The sequence below is a fragment of the Ovis canadensis genome, chromosome 7 (genome assembly GCF_042477335.2).
Source record: "Ovis canadensis isolate MfBH-ARS-UI-01 breed Bighorn chromosome 7, ARS-UI_OviCan_v2, whole genome shotgun sequence".
NCBI classification, from domain to species: Eukaryota; Metazoa; Chordata; class Mammalia; order Artiodactyla; family Bovidae; genus Ovis; species Ovis canadensis.
This window is the reverse complement of record NC_091251.1, coordinates 40,799,469-40,823,527: the sequence shown is the minus strand read 5'-3', so window position 1 is coordinate 40,823,527 and position 24,059 is coordinate 40,799,469. Positions and strand designations below refer to the sequence as shown.

At 35.8% G+C, this 24,059-nt stretch overlaps 1 protein-coding gene across 1 annotated transcript in view; it reads left to right on the top strand.

The window, feature by feature from the left end:
* Positions 1–24,059, top strand: part of AQR (aquarius intron-binding spliceosomal factor) — a 98,983-nt gene that overhangs the window by 44,260 nt on the left and 30,664 nt on the right. The window contains exons 13-23 of the mRNA XM_069595983.1: positions 1,350–1,463; positions 3,023–3,126; positions 5,307–5,409; positions 7,910–8,030; positions 10,088–10,229; positions 13,307–13,485; positions 16,425–16,592; positions 17,702–17,871; positions 18,941–19,182; positions 21,105–21,251; positions 22,007–22,076. Coding sequence (XP_069452084.1) covers positions 1,350–1,463; positions 3,023–3,126; positions 5,307–5,409; positions 7,910–8,030; positions 10,088–10,229; positions 13,307–13,485; positions 16,425–16,592; positions 17,702–17,871; positions 18,941–19,182; positions 21,105–21,251; positions 22,007–22,076 — 1,560 coding nt within the window. The remainder of the gene's footprint in view (positions 1–1,349; positions 1,464–3,022; positions 3,127–5,306; positions 5,410–7,909; positions 8,031–10,087; positions 10,230–13,306; positions 13,486–16,424; positions 16,593–17,701; positions 17,872–18,940; positions 19,183–21,104; positions 21,252–22,006; positions 22,077–24,059) is intronic.

Genomic DNA, 24,059 nt, shown 5'->3' with positions numbered 1-24,059 from the left:
ATTTTGATTCTGTGGACTATAAATAGATGATAAGCATTAATTTCAAGCGAAATGATTTAACGTCATTCAATATTAGCAAAGAGCCTACTATCATGGCTCTTTTTCCATGAGATGATAGTGACGGGGCGGCTGGTAAAGTGGATGCGTGTGTATGCGCTGCCTTGAGTTGACAGGCAGGCGCACTTTGTTTACTGCTTTGTGCAGGAAGACAGAGTAGTAGGGTTTCCCATTTCCGATAATGTCATCCAGAAGAAAAGTCTTCTAACAAACTTCTGACTCTTGCCTTTGGTGTGGTCACAGCTGGAGATAAAATTTTCGTATATATTTACATTCTCTCCTAGAAACTCTTATCTGGTGTCTGTGAGCATTCCTTTTCTCCTATTCTCATACTAAATTTTACCCAGTGACTGGTTGCATGTAGATACATTAGATAATCCTAATATCGGGGAGGGGGAATAAATTGGGAGATTGGGATTGACATATACACACTACTGTGTATAACTAATAAAAGCTTACTAAATAGCACAGAAAACTCTACTTAGTACTCTGTTATGACCTATTTGGAAAAAGAATCTAAAAAAGAGTGAATGTAGGTATATGTATAACTGATCTACTTTTCTGTATAGCCAAAACTAACACAACATTGTAAATCAACCGTACTCCGATAAAACTTAATTTAAAAAAATCCTAATATCTGATCTGCTATAGGTTAGAATTAAGAATAATAAAAATGGGGGGCAGATGCAGCCCCCAGTTCTGTTGATGCTGCCATCACAGGGGGAAAGGAGGCCTTCAGCAGTCGCAGGAACTAAGCCAGAGAAAGGGCTTGATGGCCCTGGAAACTGAGGAGAGGAACGGATAACTTAGCCTTTCCTCCTACCTTGCTGTTTTTTTCTCAATATAGAGAAGAGTATCGCTAATTGAGAATTGCAAAATTCTCATCAGAAAATTCTGAGTGGCATAAACCCTCAGGAGTTTCCTCTAATTGTATGGGTCTATATATTTACAGTGATGTAGAGAGATTTTTTTTTTTCCTATTAAAATGATTGACCTCTTTTGATTAGTTCCTTAATGTTTCTTTAGTATTGGGGTTGCAGTTTTAAGTTCTCCCCTGTAGAAGTAGACCAAGTATATGAGATAAACTTAACAGTTATTCACAGTGTATACTTTATTCTCACCTAAATAAAACATTTGTACATGTTCTGAAATGTTTGTTGTAGTGTTTATATTCCAAAGCTTTTTGGTACCTCTAAGAAGGTATGTGGACTTATTTATTATTTTTAATAGTGTCTTTTTTTGCCTTCTTGCTCTCATGTTTGCAGTTTGTTAATTTAAATGTATCCTTTCAGCTTTTGGACATGCTTAAGTTCTATACTGGTTTTGAGATTAATGACCAGACTGGAAACGCTCTGACAGAGAATGAGATGACAACTATTCACTATGATAGAATTACTTCTCTCCAGGTAAGTGAAATGCATTATAGCCTTTGCATCTGTTCCATGAAGTTGTGTCATAAATAATTTAGGTTTTATATAGTACAAATAGGAAAGGTACTTTTTTAATAGTATGCTCATCTTGAATTTTTAAAATATTGCTAATTCTGATGGCTTTATGAAAAAGAAAGGTTTCTGTTCTAGTCCTCAGTCTTGAGAATCAGTATATTGATATTTGACAGTCAAAAAATATTAGTTATTGGGCAAATTTGGTGCATTTAAATATCAACTTTATTTTATGAAAGAGTATTTCTACTTGACAAAGTATATGTGCATACTTCATACATTTTAAAGATAAAGATAAAGACATGTAATGGTACTGAAATTTACCAATGCAGCTCAGATATGCCCTCAGAGTACCTTTGTTTTTATTACTGAGCTCATTTTGCTCTTGAACTCCATTTCCTGTGGTGGCGGAAAGAGACTTTTATTTCTCAATTTAAAGTAATTAAGGTCCTAACCTTTTGAAGAGTCTTGCAGGGAGGAGGGCAGGGAACGTGTAAAGACGCAGCCAAACTAAAGTTCAGATTATCTTTCACCGTCACGTCCCCTATCTCTCAAGGTCATTGCTCTTCCTGCACGCAGTCCCACCTCAGATATCTTCTCCTGCTCTTCTCAGAGAGTTAGTGTTTGTTCCTCTGCCTCTGCCCTTGAAGTGACCATGGCTGGTGTGGTCTGAGCTGTTCTCTTGGCACCGGCAAGGCTCAACAGTTGGTCTCTTGGAGGCTGGTTGTCAACCCACTGACAAGGTCCCAGTGCTTGATCTTGATGGTGCCGGAGTCCTCCTGGGAGCTGACTCCTTCATCTTTTAGCTTGGGGAACTCACTTGCAGGCTTGGTGCAGGGTCATTTTGCCACTGTCTGTGGTAATCTCATGGCAGGCCTTATCCATAACCTTGGCAACCTTCTGTGCAGTCCTCTATAGGGGACTAAAAATTTGTGGATCTTTTACCCTGGCATTAAGGAGGACTGGAGATGTGACCTCTCACGCACTTAATCAAATCAGCATAATGCTGCCCTGTTTTCTTGCAGCTTACCCCGTATTGATTGGAAGTGTTAGCCTCTCTTTCCTGAGTCTCAAAGTCAAGCATGCACAGTAAGCTGTAGGCCCCTCCCTCAGATACCTCTTCAGTGGGAGTGGCCCTTGAGACTTTCTTTTAGTTTTGTTAAGTCAGTTCTTTATTTTATTTATTTATTTATTTATTTATTTTTTAAGCCAGTTCTTAATAGTAAAGTGTTCTGTTTTTTGTCTTTTCCTGTCAGTGAAGCTGGGCTTCCTGGGTCTTATAATGTATATTCAAAATGTGACTTTAGAAATCAAAAACTGAACATTGACTCTGGTTTTACACTCTTGCTAGAACAATTCTGTTTTCTTTTCCCATTGTATTTAGTGCTTTTGAACAAGGCAGAGGTCACATTTGAGAAGCGTATAAGAAAGAGAAGTGCATTAATATTTTTTTAAAATATTTTTTCTGTTGTGCAGTAAGTTGTTATATGTAGGCATTAATTTTTTTTCCTGTTCTTTTCTAGAGAGCTGCTTTTGCACATTTCCCTGAACTCTATGATTTTGCTCTCTCAAATGTGGCAGAAGTAGATACTCGGGAATCCTTGGTCAAGTTTTTTGGACCTCTTAGGTAAGGCAGTATGAAAGGACGACTGTATTTTAATTTTCTTTATTTTCTTTTAGTTATTTTTGCACTGCTTTAGGTGATATTATTTGTTGCACTACTATTTATTGACAGTTAAAACTAGCTTCTCTCTAGCTTTTCTTATCTTTGGGTCACTTAAATATAATTATACATCTCTCTTTTTTATAAAATTTATATTTTTATCTTAAAAAATTTTTTTTCTTTGTCATATCTTTCTTTTTTATATTTTTTATAACTTATACAGTTTTCCTAGGTCATCGGGTTTGAACCTAAGTAGTTGGTTGTCTGATTTCTGAGCCCTAATTTTTTTTTCTTTGAGGAGTAATTGACATAAAACATTATATTAGTTTCATATGTACAATGTAATGATTTAATATTTATATTTATTGTGAAATTAATCACTGCAAGTGTAGATAGCATTCATCTTCATGCATGTAGAACTTTTTTGGTCTTGTAATGAGGACTCAGTTAAAATATGAATTTTACCCAAATTGTTCTATAGATATAAGTGTGTTCCAGTCAAAATCTCAGCAGGAAATTTTATAGAAATTGCTGAGCTTTCTCTAAAACTAATATGGAAAGGCAAAGGAACTAAGATAGTCAAAACCATTTTTGAAAAAAACAAAGGATTTCTACTATCTAACTTCAGAACTTAAGGTAAATTCACAGTAATCAAGACATTCTGCTATTGAAAACAGGGTAGACATAGATTACTGAGAAAGAGTCGAGTGAAATAGGCCACACATATATGATTAGTTGGTTTTTGACTCAGGTGACAAGTCAACTCAATGGGAAAAGGCTAATTTCAACAGTGGTGCTAGAACAATTGGACATCCATTTGCAAACTATGAAACTTGACCAATTCCTCATATCGTATACACAGATTAACTCAAAATAAATCATAGACTTAAATATCACAACTAAAACTTAACAAGAAGTATAGGAGAAAATCTTTGTCATTGTGCTTTGTACAAAGTTTTCCATAGATACCAAAGCACAGTCCATAAAGGAAAAAGATTGATAATCGGACTTGGTCAAAATTTCAAACTTCCATTTGAAAGACATTGTTAAGAGGATGAGAAGAGAAGCCCCATACTGGGAGAAAATACTGGCTAAATTCATATCTGATAATGGATTAGTATCCAGACGTCTTAGAACTCAGTAACAAGAAAACAACTTAATGGCTGTAGATATGAGCAGATGCTTCACCAAAGAAGATAGTGTAGATTTCAGTGAGTCTATAGAAAAGTACTAGTATCATTTGGCATTATTAGTTATTAGGGAAAAGCAAACTTAAATCAAAATGAGATACCATTACAGACCTATTAGAATCGTTTATAAAAGCAACAAGGTATTAACTCTTAACAAAGATGTGGAACAATTGCAGGTCTTATATATTGCTGATGAGAATTCTAAGTAGTCGTGCCACTTTGGAAAAAATCTGATAGTTGCTTACACAGTTTAGCATGCACTTACTGTGTGATCTAGTGTTCTCAGACATACCCAAAAGAAATGGAAACTTAGATTCACAGAAAAATCTGTCCAGAGATTTATGTAGTAGCTTTATTCATAGTTGTCAAACTGTTATTTTCATTGAAGTGACAGGTTTATTATTGTTCAGATTTTTGCTCTTATTCAAATCTGAGTAACGATAATCATTCTTTCAAGTAAAAAGCGTGTGCAAAGTATGTACTTCCGTTCTGTCACACAGAATTTCTAAAAAATCAGATACTCGTTTCATCATGGATGTTTTTTAAATTGACTTAAAAAAAAAAAGACCGTGGCAGCAGGAATGCCATGATCACTTCTTACAGCGCTGAATGGTGCCACTTCCTTGATCCAGGCCACCGGTTTTACCCACCATCACATTTGCACTGTCACTGTGCATGTAAAGACAGTGGGAAAAAGACTGAATAATGTCTTGGTATTGATATGAAAAAATGTCCTTGAAACCTCCCTGAAAAGATCTAGGGACTATGAGAGGTTTGTACAAGACTTTGAGAAGTCTGTATTAGAGGTTTAATATTCATATCTGATTTCATATATTTGTTTCTGTGTCATAGAATTATATTTTCTAGGTAAAACGTTTCAATCAGCTTGTAAAATTACTTTTCAAAAGTGAAGTTACAAGACAATATTCTGATCTCAATATTTTTATTCTGCAGTTCCAATACCCTCCACCAGGTGGCATCATACCTCTGCTTGTTACCAACCCTTCCTAAAGCTGAAGACACGACTTTTGATAAAGAATTTCTTCTAGAATTGTTGGTAAATATTAGTGTTCCTTGAATTATACATGTTTTTCCTACCTTTTTGAATCATTCTTGAAGATGTAGGTTGGTAGAGATTTTTTTTCTGGGCTAAAAATTGGTAGATTCTTTGACCTGGTTTGGATCATACCAGCATTTGACTTTGTCAGATTTCTTTTTCATCTCTTAGATTAGATTACTTTTTTCAAATCTCTTACCTCTTAAAACTGCTTTCTGGTGTGGATTCATTCCATGCAGACGTTTGTGAGCAACACCTGTGTCAAGCACCGGATTAAAGACCCTGGGGATACAGAGATGACCGACAGCGTTTCTGCTTTTAAGTGACCACAGTTTACATTCACACATACACACACACATGGGTAATACACATATATATTCATATCATTTATCTGTTTATTTTAATGTTATTACTTAAATATAGCATCTTGAGTATTAAACCGTACCTTTATCACTAGAGAATTCATGAATGTTTAGAAACAGAGAAAATTATCACTTCCTCAGTCATTTTGGAAAATGAGTATTAGTTTGAGCATTAACTCAAGGTTTCTGTGAAGTTTTATTTTTTTTAGTACAGTTTTAGATTCATAGCAAACTTGAGGGAAATGGATATACCTTACTTTTTAAACTTCCATAAAATATTTCCTAAAGAGGATGATTATTTAACCATACCCTGCCATGAGTATCTAGGTTGTTTGCAGTGTTCACTGTTACAAATAATGGTGCAGTCCTAATATAGGCCTCTTTGTGCTCAGATGTGGACCTTTAGGAGCGGTACCTAGAAATGAAATCATTTGATTGAAGCATGTGCTTATTTAAAAACTAAAAGATGCAGCCTAACTCTCCTTCAGAAGCTGTATGTTCCCATCAACAGTGTGTCAAAGTCTGTCTCCTTAAGCTCTTTTCAGCATTGGATGTTGTGAGTTTCCCAGTTTTGCCAATCTCATGGGTTGTTTTTTTTTTTTTTTTTTAAAAGCTTGTTTAATTATTTGTTTCCTGATTACTGTAAAATTGAGTTGTCTTTTGTATGTTTCAAACATTTTTATACCTATATAAACTTATACTGCATGGAGGTGTGTTGTATATACCTTTTTTTTACACATAATAATAGGCAAATGGTTTTGAGATACATTTCAAGCTAATGTAAGGTTTAAAACACAGTTCCTTACTGTAAAGAGGAAGATGATATGCTTGCTTTGGGTAGTAACAGGAAACTATTTGTAGCAGGTGTTTTAAGCCTGGTGACAGGTGCTTAATACCATTTGGAGAGAAATTCTTGGGAAGGGTTTAAAATTAACCAAGTATGGAAAATACTTTTTATCCATGTATTCACTTGGATGCATTGTGTGTCTTGGGTCACTTTCTTTGCCTTCCTTCTTACAAGTCACTTTTCATTGTCTCTGACTGAAAGTGCTTTCTAAAAATTCCTTGTCCTATTTTCTGACAATGTAAAATCTTCTCTGGTAAGTCAGGTTTTGGAGATTAATAATAAATCCTTACTATAGAAAGAAATGAGGATTTTTCCAGTAACCTTTCTAATGGAAAATAGGTTTAAGTATAAAATTGGTCCTGTCTGTGCTTTTTAAGGTCTTACAGCTAAAATTTCATCCTTAAAATTTAAATAGTTATGCGAAAAGAAAACAGTTTTAAAAATTTATAGTGCTGTATCATTATCTTTCATTTTCTCCCTCTCTTAAAAGATTTTCACAGGCTTTGAATTCTAATAGCCAACCAAATTATGATTAAAAAGTTAGAATATGCATGTTCTTTAGATGATAGTACAGTGTCTTCTTTTCTAAAACAATGCTATCTTTACTGAAAAGAATGTGACACATTTTTCAAGTATTATTTTAGCATCTCTTAACTAGGTAACAAACTTATTTCTGTATTTGAGATAGATCTCTAAAATATTAACAATGGAGGGATACATAGAGGTCATTAAGTCCAGCTCTCTCATTCTCATTTTACAAAGAAGACTGAAGCCAAGTTATTAATAAACTTACCCAGATTGTCTGACCAGTTAGTACAAGAACGACAACCATAACCTACGACTTAGGGCCCCCGTTTTGTTCTTGCAGTAATGAGCGCTGTGTGCTACAGCATTATCTTTTTCAAGGTCTTGGCATGTGCCAGGCCCTTTGACACTATTTTACAGGATTCCATTTCATTTTTATAGGAAACCTAATAGGGGAGTTAATCTGTTTTACTGAAAAGGAAATTAAAATCAGGGAGTTTGCAGTAACTTGCCCAACATCCACATAGCCCATAAGTAGAGGTGCTGGGAGTTAAACTCAGATCTGCCAAATTCCAAAGTTCATCACAATCAGTACCTCTTTCATATTTGATTTATGGAGAACATGGAAAAAGGAAGGAACATCTCTTGTTAAGTTTTATGAAAAATATGAAACTTCTAATTCCATACTTCATGGTGAATTTTTTAATAAGTTATTTTGATTAAAGAAAGATGTTTCTGACTTTGTTCCTAAACTTGTTTCTTTTAGGTATCTCGTCATGAGCGTCGAATTTCTCAGATTCAGCAGTTGAACCAGATGCCTTTGTATCCAACTGAGAAGATCATATGGGATGAAAATATTGTCCCAACTGAATACTATTCTGGGGAAGGTATGGTAATGAAGTACAGCATTCAGATGTAACATGAAAGTTAGTGTAGAAGTCATCATATGTACGTGAATGTACTTCTGTTTGCTATATCAGTCAGTTTAGTTCAGTCCCTCAGTTGTATCCGACTCTTCGCAGCCCCATGGACTGCAGCACGCCAGGCCTCCCTGTCCATTGCCATCTCTCAGAGTTTACTCAAACTCATGTCCATTGAGTCAGTGATGTCATCCAACCATCTCATCCTCTGTCGTCTCCTTCTCCTGCCTTCAATTTTTCCCAGCATCAGGGTCTTTTCAGATGAGTCAGTTCTTCGCATTAGATGACCAAAGTATTGGAGTTTAAGCTTCAGCATCAGTCCTTCCAATGAATATTCAGGACTGATCTCCTTTAGGATGGATTGGTTGGATCTCCTTTAGGATGGATTGGTTGGATCTCCTTGCAGTCCAAGGGATCCTCAAGAGTCTTCTCCAACACCACAATTCAAAAGCATCAACTCTTTGGTGCTCTCTTTATAGTCCAACTCTCACATCCATACATGACTACTGGCAAAACCGTAGCTTTGACTAGATGGACGTTTGTTGGCAAAGTAATGTCTCTGCATTTTAATATGCTGTCTAGGTTGGTCATAATATTTTTTCTAAAGAACAAGTGTCTTTTAATTTTGGGGCTGCAGTCACCATCTGGAGTGATTTTGGAGCTCAAAAAAATAAAGTCTGTCACTGTTTCCATTGTTTCCCTATCTATTTGCCATAAAGTGATAGGACCAGATGCCATGATCTTTGTTTTCTGAATGTTGAGTTTTAAGCCAACTTTTTGACTCTCCTCTTTCACTTTCATCAAGAAGTTCTTTAGTTCTTTTTTGCTTTCTGCCATAAGGGTGGTGTCATCTGCATATCTGAGGTTATTGATATTTCTCCCAGCAATCTTGATTCTAGCTTGTGCTTCATCCAGCCCAGCGTTTCTCATGATGTAGTCTTCATACATTAGGGTAATTTTCTGGTACCCTCAAGTGCGACTGTAGAAGCTAGAAACTATTCAGTGTTTTGAATGCTTAGCATTAAGAATTTTTATTAAACTTAAGCATTCCCTAATGAATAGTGGTGTGTGTGTGTGTGTGCGCGCGCATCATGCTATATAAAATGTGCCCATGAAGCTGTGTTTCAAGGAGACCGAATAATGCTATAAGGGTAACTTTAGTTATGTCACTGTAAATGTATTTTGGGGTTCTTTTTTGACCTTTTGATGTCGGTGCTGAGTGCTTAGTTATTTATTATCCAAGGTAAATATTGTTACATGAGGGTAATGGAAAGAATTGTATTCATTAATATTGTCAGAGAAGGGAAAGAACTCTAGGAGTAACATAAAGTTAATGCCTTATCCTTAAAGTCTATCAGGAAGGCAAAGGTTCAGAACACAGTGGTGATCACTGAAGATAGAGTTATATAATATAATATGCTAGTTCAGTTTCCTTGGTAAATTTGGTCATGGGCTCTGTTTTATGGTAGCATTATTTACTTTGAGTTTGCCAAATGTAAATTAGGTGGTAAGGAAAGAATTTTTTAGACCACTCATGTCAGTTCTTTTAAGTATCTTTAAGCACTGTTTAGAAGCACCGTTTGCATATGAGTCATAGATGTACCGGAGAAGGCAATGGCACCCCACTCCAGCACTCTTGCCTGGAGAACCCCAGGGAGGGAGGAGCCTGGTGGGCTGCCGTCTATGGGGTCACACAGAGTCGGACACGACTGAAGCGACTTAGCAGCAGCAGCAGCAGCATAGATGTACAGACTGCATGTATTAATGAAATTCATCCTTTATTCCCAGTCTTACTATATGGCATTTGTTAACTTGGTTTCAGTTTCTGTATGGAAACAAAAATCAGACCTTTTCAAATATGCTCTATTTTAAACACTATTAAATTAGGTTCTTAACAAATTTGTGGTGCCTTTTTTAAATATATGTATGTATATATATATATATATATATATATATATATATATAAATAAAGCAGATGTCTGATTAAAAAAAAAAATCAATATGGATGTTATTTTCCTTTTCAGGTTGTCTTGCTCTTCCCAAGTTGAATTTGCAGTTTTTGACTCTTCATGACTACCTCCTAAGGAACTTCAATCTCTTCCGCTTAGAATCAACTTATGAAATTAGGCAGGACATCGAGGATAGTGTCAGCAGAATGAAGCCATGGTTAGTAAATTGGTTCTACTTGCAACAAAGAGATGCAAACAATGGCTGACATACTTCTGTCAGAAACCTCGCACATGTATTTAGAAATAATACATCTGGTGAAGATGCACTTTAAAATATGAAATATTTATTCTTTGAGAAATTCTTTAAATAGAAAATATGTTTCTGGGTACTTGGGAGTGAGACTGAGGGAAGGGAGGAGAGATCATTGCTCTGGGAGGTGGGGTGGGAGTGGGAGTAAGTCGGGCGATAGTGAAAGGGTAAAGAGGGAAGGGGATGGGCTGGCCAGCAGGTGTGTACTAGGCAGGGCAGTTTAAGTCCTGGGAGAAGCTTATGATAAAGGGATATTCTGTTACCCCAACTGCAGTCAGCCTCTCTAAAGGACTTGGCAGGAGATGAGGGGCATAGCTGAACATTGCACAGAGCGGAATATTGGAAAATCTTCCTTGACCCTCCCTCCATAGGTTGCCTTGAAGAGACGGAATCGTCAGCCCTCACTTTTAGGGCCTGTTGAGTAGGTTCCATTATTTGAGGAACTTTTCTGGCCCCAACTCAACTTTCTACCTGCTAGCTTACGTCTGAAACTCCTTTAGCTAAGAAAAGCCTTTCATTCTGTTATAGGCAGTTCTGCATTATAAGATTTGTGATGGTTAGTTTTACTTTTCAGACATGACTGACTTTGGGTAAATGCCCTTCATTCACTGTTTCATTTGAAGTATGAAATTACTACCACCGATAAGTTACATATCACAAATGACTGAAAATGAGTAAAAGAATTCTGTAAAATGAATTTTTCATCACATTAGTGTCATACCATGCAGACATATATATAATTATACTGCATTCTTTGTGAAAAGCTTAATGTGTTTTAGGTGTGAACTGATTCAGGTATCTTCCAGGCTTCTCTCCTGACTAATTACAGAGAGCTTCGTGGACACTGTGATTATGATCCTTTTTTTTTCATTTCCATATTTTATTTCATACACAGTTCTATTTTTTAATTAATTAGTATGTGGAAAGTTATTCTGGGTGAGACTATAAAACACAGCATAAAGTATTTTTGACTTAATAATCAGTTGAGTCAGTGGGCAGGCCAGCACTGTGAAATTTGTATACCCTCTGGCTGATCATCTCTGCCCCCAGCTTTGCTGAAATCACTGCCCATTGTTTGGACCCCGGGGGAGTGCTTGATCAGAAAGCTGCCTTAGAATTTATGGTTACCTTGCGCTTATATGTTCAGATTCTAGACCAGATTTTGATCATTTTGCAAAGAAGGGACTTCATAGCTAGCAGTTCATCAAGTAGAATGCACTTATACTTTACTTAAATGCCAAATAAAGCAATAAATACTTAACAGTTCTTATGGTTTATTAATAAAGTAATTTTTTTAGCTTACATTATTTTCTATGAGTAGAACATGTCTTTTTGGAGATAACTTCTGATAATAAGTTTTTCTAAATTTTGAAAAATTTATTTTTCTGCCCATCATTGAAAACTGTTAAAAATAATGAGATCTAAAAGGGTGGGTCTTCTCTCTGTTTTCATGTCTTGAAGGAAGAAAAGTAGTAGAGGCGTTTTCACTCATTACACAGTTCTAATCATACTTTCAGGCTGTGAGCAGTATAAGAGGTTGTGCTTATGAGGGTCAGAAATCTATACTTTTTAATACCTCGTGTTGCAGATAGATTTTATAAAGAGGGAAGGAATTGGAGAGAGTAGACTAGTGGTTGCTTGGGAGTAGGAACAGGATTGACTGAAGTGGATGAGGGAGATCTTTTAAAGCATTGATGAAAATGTTCTATAATTGGATTGTGGTGATGGGTGAACAACTTTATAAATCTACTGAAAATTACTGAATTACACATTTACAATGAATAAATTTTATGGTCTATCACTATATTAAAGTTGTAAAGAATGGAGAAGGTGATAGAAAATTATTACAGAAGCTTTTATGCTCAAGGTAATGCCTTTTTAAGGGGCTTCCTTGGCTCAGATGGCAAAGAATCTGCTTGAAATGCAGGAGACCCAGGTTCAGTTCCCGAGTCTGGAAGATCCCCTGGAGAAGGGAATGGCAATCCCCTCCGATATTCTTGCCTAGAGAATTCCACGGACAGGAGCCTGGAGGGCTAGTCTGTGAGACTGCCAAGTTGAACATACCTGAGCAACTAACACACACACACATTGCCTTTTAGAAATTGTTTCAGTACTAACCAAGTCATTGGAATAGCAAACTTTATTTTTAATTAGCTTCACTCTTTAATGTCATGTAGTTTTACAATTTTTTGTTATTTACAAAGGCCTTAGGATATTGATTTTCTTTATCTTGGTAAGCATATTATTTTAGGTAGTACTTTCCAATATTGGAGTGTTGCTGCAGTTTTTAATATTACAAATTTCCCAGATACGCTATTTAATGTAAAAGCTAAAGCACTAGTATAAGAAAATAATGAGTATTTGCATGTTAGTGGTTCTCATTATTAGACCCAGCTTGATTATTCCCCTTCATGGCAATATCTTTTCAGTATCTTAAATATTGTCCCCTAAAGAAAGCATTTGCATAGATATCATTTGCTTATCTTTAGTTTTTTTTTAAGTCTAATTTGTTCTAAAACATTTTTGAAACAACTTTTAGAAATACTCCCTGTTGGCTCAGATGTTAAAGGATCTGCCTGCGGTGCAGGAGACTGGGTTTAATCCCTGGGTCAGAAAGATCCCTTAGAGAAGGAAATGGCTACCCATTCCAGTACTCTTGCCTGGAGAATTCCACAGACAGAGGAGCCTGGCAGGCTACAGTCCATGGGATCACAAAGAGTTGGATACAACTGAGCAACTATCTGAAGAGGGAGAAAGGGCAAAAATATAAAACTGAATGCTGGATAATTTCATTCTTTAACAAAATGGCTCAGCTCTTACATATATAAATTATATGTTTTTCTTAAGTTTAGGAATAAGATTTCCATATTATTGTTAGGGCTTAAATACTAGCTAAACATGTGTTTTTAGTTACTAGTTTAACTTGTCTAAAAGTTGGGCAAAGTTATTTTTTGTTTGAGTAATCATCTGCTTCTGCTTTTTAGGCAATCAGAGTATGGCGGTGTAGTGTTTGGTGGTTGGGCACGAATGGCCCAGCCCATTGTGGCATTCACTGTGGTTGAGGTTGCCAAACCCAACATAGGTGAAAACTGGCCAACCCGAGTTCGTGCGGATGTTACCATCAATCTGAATGTCAGAGATCACATCAAAGATGAGTGGGAAGGTAATTCTGTATTTCAGGAAGTTGTCACTTTTTGTCTTTTACTGTATAGACTTTTGCTTACAGCATTAACAGAAACACACATACTAAATATTGCCCTTTTAAGTGTACTGTTTTATCTTTAAAAAGTTTGGCTTAAAAAATGACAATTGATTTATAATTATTACTAGTAAAAACACCAAGGATCATACAGAATAATAATTAAGTACCTTAATACTTAACTAAAAAGCATTAGATAGCACGTATATCAGAGTGTTTTAAAAATTGCAGTTGGCAGAGCTGAGAGGAGAGCATTTTTTTAAAATGTTAAAATGTGTCAGAAATGACTCATAAATGGATTTAAATTGGCACTTTTCTATTCCCAGCTGTCTATGACAGCTCTTACTACCCTGTTATGAGAAACGGGAGCTGGTGGGCTTTATCTCCTACCTTTGTGGCGTGCCGGAAGGACAGGAATAGTCCCTTAATGGATCAGTTTTCAGAAATTACTGCTCTCGATATAGCTGTTTATAATCTCAGGGACTGTATGATACATTTGTCAAATAATTTTGAAGGAATCCAGCAACAAAGCTGGCCAGATGTTTAACAAATGGCCACTGTAGTGGGTAGAGTTTGTGACAGATTGTTTTTATGACTCCTGTATCCCTCAAAACTATTCCAATCTGGCACATTACACGTCTAAAATAATGTATACTTTTGTTATTGCTGAATTGTGAGAGAGGCATTCAGTTGCTGAGTAAGGTCTTCCATTTATTGCTCCTTAGAGCTTGAGGAGGTATTAAGATAGTGGGTAATGAACTGAAGTAACATATTGGCCACTCCTAGAAGTGCTAGTGATGCCTGGAAATAAAACTGGGGGGGAAGCAAAGACCCTTTGTAGAGATATATAGATAAGCTCTCATTATGATATTAAAGGAGAAAAGAAGTTCTTTACTCCAAACCCCTTGGGAACTCCTTGCCTCCATTACTTTGGAGACTGCTAATCAGAAGCCCATCAAGTCATCTTATTTTTTTATTTTAATGGACCTCTGGCAGATGAGAAATAGAATGGGTAAATTTTGATGGGCAAGATAGGAAACAATAGGGTATTGTGGGATGAGAGATTTATTTGGGGCAGCGGTCACCAGTCTTTTTGGCACCAGAGACAGGTTTCATGGAAGACAGTTTTCCATGAATGGGAGTAGGGAGATGGTTTGGGGATGATTCAAATGCGTAACATTTATTGTATACTTTATTTCTGTTATTATTACACTCTGATATATAGTGAAATAATTATACAACTCACCGTAATGCAGAATCAGATCATCAGGCATTAGATTCTCATAAAGAGCATGCACTGTAGTGAGATTCATACTCCTGTGAGAGTCTAACGCTGATCTGGCAGGAGGCGGAGCTTAGGTGGTACCTGTCTGTGGCTTGGGAGTTGGGACCCCAGTCAGGGGCATGGTGGGTAGAAGAGTATTTTATAGGGAGCCAGAGCCAAAACGCAGGCCCTTTATTGGTTCCAAATAGAGCAACCAAATAAACAATGAGACAGAAGTTCTGTAAACAGTAATGAGCGTTGTCCTGTAAACAACAAAAGTTTTGCGGAAATGAAGCTAAATACTATGAAAGATTGTTGTCTCTTCAAGAAAGTATGAAGCTCACATCATTATCTTCTCCATTACCTCACTTAAAATTACAGAAACAGAATTAATGAGACTGAAATATCTACAAGACAGAGCCAGGGTGGAGTAAATGCAAATGGTTGAAAGAGTTGAGATGATTGTAATACAAGTATTTTTAATGTGGACTGAGACATCCCACAGTATCCCTCTGTGAGGCCAAAAAGTGACATTGGTAGGGACAAAATTACTTCTCAGGCCCAATTCTTTGACTCTAAGACTTGGAGGTTTCAATGAGTTGTGTGCATCAGAAGTTATCTAGGCAGTACCACTCACATAGTAGATCATTTCCCCTTCATTTTCATTGTTCTCCCGCTTCATTGCCTAAAATTTGTTGGGAAATAAGCAATCAATTCATTATTATGAGTCAGTTATTATTTCTAGCACACTCAAACCGTATTCCATATTGAAACCACCAGGATGGTGCTAATACTGTTAGCCACACTCACATTTGCTGACTTGATGGAGTTGTTTATCTTGTTACCAAGGTTATGAGCAAGCAAAATGTTCAAATTTGCATTCATACTATACAATAACTAACAAAAAATAAATGAGAAAAAAATGATATGTAACATTACATGCTGTGTGGTCTAAATAAAAATCCCTCATCTTTCAGTATGTCTGCTTTTAATAGAGCTGGGAATCTTATTTAATCCATTATTTGAGCCAATGAATGGGAAACTACGGACTTTGGCAAAAGTCTCCTATTTCTTGACATTTGCTTATGAAAATTTCAGTATTTGCCAACTGAAGCAACATATATTTGGCTGTCTCCTCAAGATGCTGTCTGTAAACAATGTTTTCGTGCCTTGATGAATTATTCTAGAGTTGACCCGTTCTGGTGAAATGCAGTTAGACTGTTGTTGAAATGACACTGATGGATAGTTTTAACTGATGTTAGAAACCTGCTAAATATGATATAGATGCCAGCCATATTTTTGGTTACTTATTAAGAATATTAGAAATAAGAAAGATGACAAGCATCTAATTTTGGAGTTGTAACATGATCTAGAGGACTTATTCAGTAATGTATATATGGCTTAAATTTTCTCATTTAACATAAAGAGAAATTTTTATTTAATTATTGCTTTAAACATTGAGTAGTAAAGGTATAGGAAATCTATAATTGTATTACAAAGTAAATATAATCATTGATTATCTCTGATATTTTAAATGTTTTTTATATCTTTTCCAAAGATAAAAGGAAGAGAATTTACCAATGGAAGACAGAAAGCAGCAGCGTTCTAATAAGTGAAAATGTGTTTTATGTTTTACTAGGGCTTCGGAAGCATGATGTATGCTTTTTAATTACTGTGCGTCCCACAAAACCTTATGGTACCAAGTTTGACCGAAGAAGACCTTTTATTGAGCAGGTTGGCCTAGTTTATGTCAGAGGCTGTGAAATCCAGGGCATGCTAGATGATAAAGGGCGTGTCATTGAAGACGGTATGATGATCTTTATTTTTGAAAGACTATGTGTACATAATGATAAATTTCTTTGCCTTTTTGCAGCCTAGGTAATTTTTTAGTTATTTTATATACTAAATCAGCACAAAGGATTACATATATAGAAGTGGGTAGGGTACCTACCACCCGGTTTTAGAGATAAATAATATGGTTTCTAGACTACTGTATTAGATTTTGGACAGACTCTTGAAATTGCCTATATTTAAAACTCTTCCTTTTATGATACTTCATTGCTTTTAAAAACCTCTAAATACCTCCTATAGTTGTTCCCTGGTATATTTTCCTAATTTTTCCTTTTTAAGTTTCACTGATCTGATCCATGATAGCAGTGGCTCATAAATGGAAACCACACTCTCCTGTGATTTAAAATGCATGGTGGTATCTATGATGTCATATGACTGGGGCAGGGAAGGGATGGTCAGCTATTAATGTTTGATGGGTGGGGCCAGGGATGTTAAGTGCCTCAGCAGAAGTGTCTTCTAGAAGGAATTATCTTGCCCAGGATACCAGCATAACCCTGTTTAGAAGCGTCTCCTTGGGGTTCCCTTGGTGGCTCAGTCGGTAAAGAATCCGCCTGCAGTGAAGGAAACCCAGGTCCAATCACTGGGTCAGCAAGGTCCCCTGGAGAAGGAAATGGCAACCCACTCCCGTATTCTTGCCTGCAAGAGGAGCCTCGCGGGCTACAGTCCATGGGGTTGCAAGAAGAGTTGGACACAACTGAGCAACTAACATACGCGCGCGCGCACACACAGAAGGAGCTAAGTAACTGACATAAATCAAGTTCTTTGACTTGTAAGGCGCCTGTTCTAGTTGAGGGCTTACACACAAATAATTGCAGTTCATGGCATTGTACCATAAACATGACACAGTTGTTCTGGGAAGAAATAGTAACAATTTAGAGAAAGGAGAAAATCTTTTCAGGTTGGAATTTGAAATGGATGAGTGGATGTCATTCTAGTTGGAGGAATGGCTTGCAGTTAAATCTGAATAGTTTTCTCATCATTTCTAGAAAAGGAATACTGCTAACTTACTTTGATATTTGAAACATATGTATTTCATTTAACAAACTTTAAAAAAAAAATGTCCAGGACCTGAACCCAGACCCAGTCTTAGAGGAGAATCAAGGACTTTTAGAGTGTTTTTGGATCCAAATCAGTATCAACAAGATATGACCAATACTATACAAAATGGAGCAGAAGATGTGTATGAAACTTTCAATGTAATAATGAGAAGAAAACCAAAAGAAAATAACTTTAAGGTAATTTGTGGGCTATATAATTAAAAGTACTATGTCTTCATTTAAATAACTTTTAAGACATAACTACATAGATACTAGATTTAAAAAGATTTAAAATAGTGATCACTGCTTTTGTTTTGATTTTAAACAAATCTCTTAAATTCTTAACTTATAGATTAAATATAAAATAAATTTATTTGCTAAATCTTATTTTGTCTTTTGATGAGACTAAGAGAATTTTAGGTTTAGAGATTAGTACAAGAAAATAAGATAATAGAAGTGAGATTAACATACACTACCTTGTTATTTCATTATCTTGTTGGATGTATAGCATTATAATATAAAAATGTCTGGTTTTGTTATTCTTTGAAATTAATTGCCTAACTTTCTGATTTTTGTATGTTGCATAGATCACTTTGTTGAAATAATTATTGGAAAGTCTAAGAATCTGCCTTGGCTTCTAGTAATTACTTTTGACAATGTATATATTAACTATTATAGGGACCTCTTATTGTAGTCCTAATTGTTTCATTCTGAAATTTAGACATTACATTTTTATCATTGTTCATTTATTTTTATTTCTTATCTCTAGCAGTGCTAATTTTAGCATTTCTAAATTGTAGTGTTTCACAATCAAGGCATACATTAATGTGCTTCTGGTTATATGTGGTCTCAGTAATGAGGAACTATAGGCTATAAGGTGGAGGAAATGCCAGTAATTTCTAAGAGGAAACATTTTTTTCAAGGGTTTGTTCTATAATATTTTCTTGCTATTGTGTAGACCTGATCAGATTTTCATCCTACCCAACAGAAGTCAAGTGGTGAACTCATCTATGACATTCTGTCTAAATGATCTCCTAATGGATAAACTGTTCTTGCTAAGTTTGGTCTTTTGTTTAACTCAGTGTATGGTATCAGCTGGAAATATAGCTGTTGATTCAGTCTAGCCAAGCACCTGTCAGCAGAAAATAGCTTCTTGCCTTGAAACACTTGGGAATTCTGGATTAGTACAGCCAGCTCTACATTCCACTGAAGTGCAAATGTTTGAGATGTTGTCTTGACAAATCGGTTTTTGTCGTCTTACTGATAGGCCGTGCTGGAGACTATCCGGAACCTGATGAATACTGATTGTGTGGTACCTGACTGGCTGCATGACATCATTTTAGGTTATGGGGATCCAAGTAGTGCGCATTATTCCAAAATGCCCAATCAGATTGCCACCCTTGATTTCAACGATACATTTCTCTCCATTGAACATTTAAAAACCAGCTTTCCTGGGCATAATGTTAAAGTAACTGTGGATGACCCAGCTCTACAGATACCCCCTTTCAGGTAAAGTCAAAACTGGATATACTCCTTTCCAAGCTTTCTGTAGTCATTCTGAGTGAGGCCATCAGGACTGTAGCTAAAGTAAGTTTAAGTATCATCTCTAGATTTTGTTTGGGTAGTTTTCACCTTCCCCATATAATCACTGGGATAAATTTATTTTATTAGACTCTATTTCTAATTCTTTGTGTAGTAGCTATTTTAAGACCACAGTAAAAGTAGCCTTTGTCTTACAAGGGATCAGTTTGAAGAGTATTATATTGATATATTTGTAGCCTTTGACTGAAGAAATAAGTCCTAATTAATATAAAGAGCCATGTGATTTTGAACTCTTGCTTTTTAGGAAAAAATTCTTTTGATCCTATTTGCTTTCACAATTTTAAATATTAATGATATTGTTATACTCAAAATTAAAGGAGCTTTGGATTAGTTTAAGTAAAAGAACAGAGTACCTGAGGTACTGAATGCTTCATGAATTCCATCATATGAATTAGTGGCAAAGCACTAGGTATACCTGGGATGTTAGCAAAGGATTTAATTACTTTCTTAGTTGCAAATTAGAACATATAGCTTTTAATTAACCATTAAATATAAATATAATAATTATACATATTAAAAACATGTGCCCTTTTTAATTCTCAAACCTAGGCTTCCTCCATACTTCTCTAATCTTGTTAATGGCAAAATCAACTTGAAATCTCAGCTTTATTTTTTAACCTTTCTATTCCCATAACTCCTGCTCTGTCTTACAGATTCTGCCTTAAGGATACATTTTTTTTTTTTTTTCCAAATGTCAGTCCTGATGGCTCCCTCTCTAAACCCTCAGCACTTTCAGTCTTTGTAATGGTAGTGTCTTTCTGCCCCTTGTCTTCTTTCTTAAATCCATTATATGATGTCTACTGCTAGAGTCATTCTATTGTCTGACTGAAAACTGACCTCTTAGCTTCTTTGGTTCTTAGCTTCTTTTTAATGTTTTTTTCAGAATGTGAACAAAGACTGGAAAAAGTACAAATGGAGAATTAACTTTTTAGTTTAATCTTAAGAGTTTTCATTGACTTTCCACCGGGTACCTATGGGGAGTTGCTTCCTGGAGTATCCCTGGCCCCAGGCTAAGAACTTCTGCCTTAAAGGCTCGGTATTCCAGAGGTGTCATAACCTGGTGCCAGTCTTTCTCTCTAGCCTTTTTTCCTCTACTGTATCCTAAACTTCTGTAGAACTGGCTGTTTGTTTCTTCCTGCAATGTCTTTTGAAATTCATTTTAGATACTATCTTTCCCATAAAGCCTTTTCTGATTAAATGAAGGACAGTGTGTAAAGCACTTTACAGTGAATACGCTGTAAGTATATAAAGTTTCTTTTGTAAACATTATGCTAAGTGAAAGGAGCTAGACAGAAGAGAACAAATACTGTATGATTCCGTTTACACAAAATGACCGGAATAGTCTGCTATAAAGACAGAAAGTAGACTGATTGCCAGAGGCTAGGTTTGAGTTGGAATACGGAGTGACTGCTTAATTGACATGGAGTTTCCTTTGGAGTGATGAAAATATTCTGGCTTTAGAGAGTAGTGATGACTGTACAACCTTGTGAATGTACTAAAACCGATTGAATTGAACCTTTTAAAATGGTGACTTTATATGAATATTATCCCAGTTAAAAAAAAGTTATTTCCCATAGGAAAAAAAATTAGATAAATGTTTCTTCTTTGATTCTCCCTTAATCAGATGGCTGTTTTCTTAATCTAAACACCCTTAACCACATATCAGTGCTTTTAAATCTACTTTTTTGAAATTTATGTGCAGAGAGTAAGTTCCTTTAAACCATAACTGATTCTTACTCATGATTGTCCTCTGTACAATTCATGCATGAGACAGGTACTTGGCAAATTGTTGTTAATTGTGAAAATAAACAAAGGTTTTGGTCTTGTAGGATAACTTTTCCAGTAAGAAGTGGAAAGGGGAAGAAGCGGAAAGATGTAGACGGGGAAGACGAAGACACTGAGGAGGCAAAAACTTTAATTGTTGAACCTCATGTTATTCCTAATAGAGGTCCTTATCCTTACAACCAACCCAAACGGTAATTTCACTGCCTCTGCTAATTATAGTAATAGATAATAGTGTACTATTTCACATGGGTTAGTAATATTTAAAAGTTTTTCTGATTCTTTGAAAATTTTAAGACTCTTCTGTTTCTGGACCCTGTTTACTTTTCTTCTGTTAGTTGACTCAGTAGTTCAGACATTTTTGACCATTCTGTAATATTTCAAAAGGAAACATTTTCAGGTACTATGGAAACAAAATATTAGCAGTCTGCCTGAATGTGACCCCGTGGTTCTCACTTCATGACTGTGCGGTACATTTAGCAGCTACCCTTGTGCATGTGTGTCTTGAGTAATAAAGTGGCATTGTGTTTGGTATTATATGGGGAACCAGTACTTTGACACTCCAGTTAAGATCTGGGCTAATCATATTGAAAAATAACTGTCGTCTTTTCTTTCCACAAGATGCACTCAGTTTTAATTGGTCTGTGGAGGGGCAGAGGTAAAGAAAGTCACTCAGAATAGACTGGGTCAGTCATGTGATCTGGTCTGCACCGTTGTGCTTATAGTTAACAATACTGTACTGTGCATTTAAAATTTGTTGAAAGAGTATGTCTTTATGTACTTTTTGCTGCACACGCGCAGCCACAGAAAGGCCTCAGATGGGAGGAAGAAGAGATTGGGAGACCAGGGACAAATACAGAGCAAATGTCCAGACCTCTCCTTGTCTAAATTCTTATTAACATCATCCATCTTTATGTTTAACCAATTTCTTATCAACTCTTGTTTGCAGTAATACAATTCAGTTCACTCATACACAGATAGAGGCCATCCGTGCTGGAATGCAGCCTGGGCTAACTATGGTAAGAGAATTACTGTTCTACTAGTTCTTAAATGGATTCAGACTAGAAGTAGGCATCAGATTTTCAGAGTATATTCCATTTTTAAGCACAGAAACCCAATTGAATTGTTTATAAGTAATTGTGGCATCTTATGTCATTGGACACGACTCATTTCGATGTTCATAAAAAATGTTTCATTAGAACTGAGCTATGGCCATTTGTTTATGTACTGCCTATAGCCTTTTTATGCTGCCACAATGCATAAAGTGTTTATTTGCTGGCTCTTTGCAGAAAAGTTCTGTTGACACTGATTTAGAAGTGTGTTTAATTTCCAGGTATTCGGAGGTTTTCTAGTTGTCTTCCAGTTACTGGTTTCCATTATGGTCAGAGAGCATATTGAATACTTTCTATAATTTTCATTTTTTTAATTTATTAAGGTTTGCTTTATGGCCCAGAACATGATCTGTTGGTGAATATTCCATGTGCACTTGAATATGTGCTCTCTTGTCTTGAGTGGAGTGTCCTATGTATGCCATTTGGTTGTTTCCATTGCTCAGTACTTCTCTGTCCTTGAGAGAGGAGTGTTGAAGTCTCCAACTGCAGTTGTGAATTTGCTTCTCCTTTCAGTTCTATCAGTTTTTGCTTCATGTGTTTTAAAGTTTTATGGAGATGTACGTACCCTTTCAGGGTTGTTGTATCTTATTGGTGAATGGATGCTTCTGTCACGTATAATGTGTGTCTTCATCACTGGTGACTTTCTTTGCTCTAAAGACTACTTTGATATTAATATAGCCAGTGCAACTTTCTTTTGATTAGTGTTTACATGACATGTCTTTTACTGTCCTTTCACTTCTAACCTACCTGTTATATTTGAAGTGAGTTTCTTGTAGACAGCATATGTTTGGATATGGCGTTTTCCCTCTATTCTGAAGTCTCTGCTTTTAATTGCTGTGTTCAGTCCATTTACATTTAATGTTCTTATTGATGTGTTTGGATTTAAGCCTCCTGTTTTATATTTCTTTTTTTATGATTGTTCCCTTTTTGTGTGCTCCTATTTCCCTTTTCCTGCCCTTTTCTGAGTTATTTTGATAGTTTTTATGTTTCATTTCTACTTATCTATTTTGTTTATATCTCTTGTATAATTTTTCTTAATGGCTACTCTAGAGAATTATAATATACATACTTACCTTTTCATAGCCTACTTATAATCAATATTTTGTCTCTTAAATTGAATGGAGGATCCTTGCTTCCATATAAGTCCCTTTACCTTCCCATTTTATGTTGTAGTTGTCATATATTGTACCTGCAAATCCATTGAAAATACTAACATAATATTAAAATTTTTTATTACAGACATCAAACATATTTTAAAGAACTCCAGAGGAGAATAGTCTATTACATTTACCATTTATCCTTTATTCCTGATATCTCAAGTATCCTCTGGTATCATTTCCTTTTTTTTTTTTTTTTTTTGCTGTGTAGCATGTGGGATCTTACTTCCCTGACCAGGGATTAAACCCAGGCCCCCAGTAGTAGAAGCACAGAGTCCTAAACACTGGACCACCATGGAATTCCCTGGTGTTGTTTCCCTTGTCTGAGAATTTCTTTTACCAATTTGAAGAACAGATCAGCTGACAATGAATTACCTTTGTATTCCTTCATCTGAGAGTATCTAATTCATTTTCAGTCTTTAAAATATTTTTCCCTGGACACAGAATTTTCATTGATAGTTTTCTTTTCAGCCGTTTAAAAATGTGACTCCACTTCCTTTTGGTTTTCGTGATTCTAATGAGAAGTGCACAGTCATCTGAAATGTCTTTTTGTTATATGTAATATATCATTTTTCTCTAGTTACTATTAAGATTTTTTTTTGTCTTTAGATTCCAACCATTTAATTATTATATGTCTGGTCTTAGATTTCTTTGGTATTATTCTGTTTATGCTTCAGTGAGCTTCTTGAATCTGTTGATTTATGTCTTTTGCCAGATTTGAGAAATTTCCAGC